Source organism: Octopus bimaculoides, chromosome 30 (genome assembly GCF_001194135.2).
Source record: "Octopus bimaculoides isolate UCB-OBI-ISO-001 chromosome 30, ASM119413v2, whole genome shotgun sequence".
In the NCBI taxonomy this organism is placed as follows: Eukaryota; Metazoa; Mollusca; class Cephalopoda; order Octopoda; family Octopodidae; genus Octopus; species Octopus bimaculoides.
The window spans coordinates 3,479,921-3,481,336 of record NC_069010.1 but is presented as its reverse complement, the minus strand read 5'-3'; the positions used below and the strand labels follow the sequence as shown (position 1 = coordinate 3,481,336).

The following is a 1,416-nucleotide window of genomic DNA, read 5'->3' as shown; positions in this document are numbered from 1 at the left end:
ACATATATAACGTGAAGTATATTTGCCACTTAAATGCGGTTAACCCCTAAGGGTGAATGCTACTGTAGCTTGTAGCCCCAGGCGAACATCTCCTCCAGCTGGCTATTGACACACTTTTGCAAATACCGACAGGGCACAGAAAGTGTGTCAATAGCCAGCTGGAGGAGATGTTCTCCTGGGGCTACAAGCTACAGTAGCATTCACCCTTAGGGGTTAGCCGCATTTAAGTGGCAAATATACTTCACGTTGACGTGCAGCTACTGTTTATACCTCGCTCAGAGATTTATTATTGCTTATATATATATATGTATATATATATATACAAGTGTTAAAGCATGAAACTTTCAGCACTTCAATTATTTTGAAGTGTTTTCTAATTAAATAAAATAAAATAAATAAATGTATGTATGTGTGTGTGTGTGTGTGTGTGTGTGTGTGCCTGTGCCATATAAAAAGCATCTAGTCCACATTGTGCGGTAGCTGGTGTAAGGCGGGCATGCTGCCATAAAAAACAGACACACATACTAAAACAGACACAGTAACCTGGTGTAGTCTTCTGCCTGGTTGGCTCCTGTCAAACTGTCCAACCTATGTCAGCATGGAAGGTGGATGTTAAACGATTATGACGATGATGATGATATATACTCATGGCTTGAGTTCTATTTTCCTGTTTGCATTATGAAACACACACATACACAACTTCCACCACAACTTTCTCTTACTCTTTCTTCCTGTTTCTGTTGTGCCTGTAATTCAAAGGGTCAGCCATGTCACACTGTGTCATGCTGAATATCCCCGAGAACTACGTTAAGGGTACACGTGTCTGTGGAGTGTTCAGCCACTTGCACGTTAATTTCACGAGCAGGCTGTTCCGTTGATCGGATCAACTGGAACCCTCGTCGTCGTAACCGACAGAGTGCCAAGCAAAGATGAAGAGCCTGACCACCTATTGTACATACACCTTAGATCCATCATGGCATCTGATGTGGCTTTTTAAACCAGTCAATGGATTGAAAAGACACCCACATAGATTGCATATCTGATTTGCACCACCAAAACTAACTTGAAGCACAACAACTACAACAATCACATTGGATGATCAAATTTAAAGAAATAAAAAACAAAAGCCTTCTTTATGAGCCTCTGTTGGTTTACTTACCTCTGGTGTGTAGACGTAAGCCCCCATGAAGGCTGAGGAGATGAAAGCTCTGGCCACAAACAAGAAAAATATTAACACCTCCCTGGAGCAAAGAAAATAAAAATAAAAACAATAATTTAAAACAAAATAAATGTGGCACCTAATTATAATTAGGCAAGCTACTTACCACACAGCCACTCGTATGCCTATAATAAACAATCTCATGGATTCCATTTTCTCTTTCTCTAATTTGTTATATATATATATATATATATAAA

At 39.5% G+C, this 1,416-nt stretch overlaps 1 protein-coding gene across 1 annotated transcript in view; it reads right to left on the bottom strand.

Moving 5' to 3' along the window:
* LOC106881691 (synaptic vesicle 2-related protein) overlaps positions 1-1,416 on the bottom strand; it is a 43,076-nt gene that overhangs the window by 653 nt on the left and 41,007 nt on the right. The window contains exon 13 of the mRNA XM_052978075.1: positions 1,160-1,241. Within this exon, the coding sequence (XP_052834035.1) occupies positions 1,160-1,241 (82 nt within the window). The remainder of the gene's footprint in view (positions 1-1,159; positions 1,242-1,416) is intronic.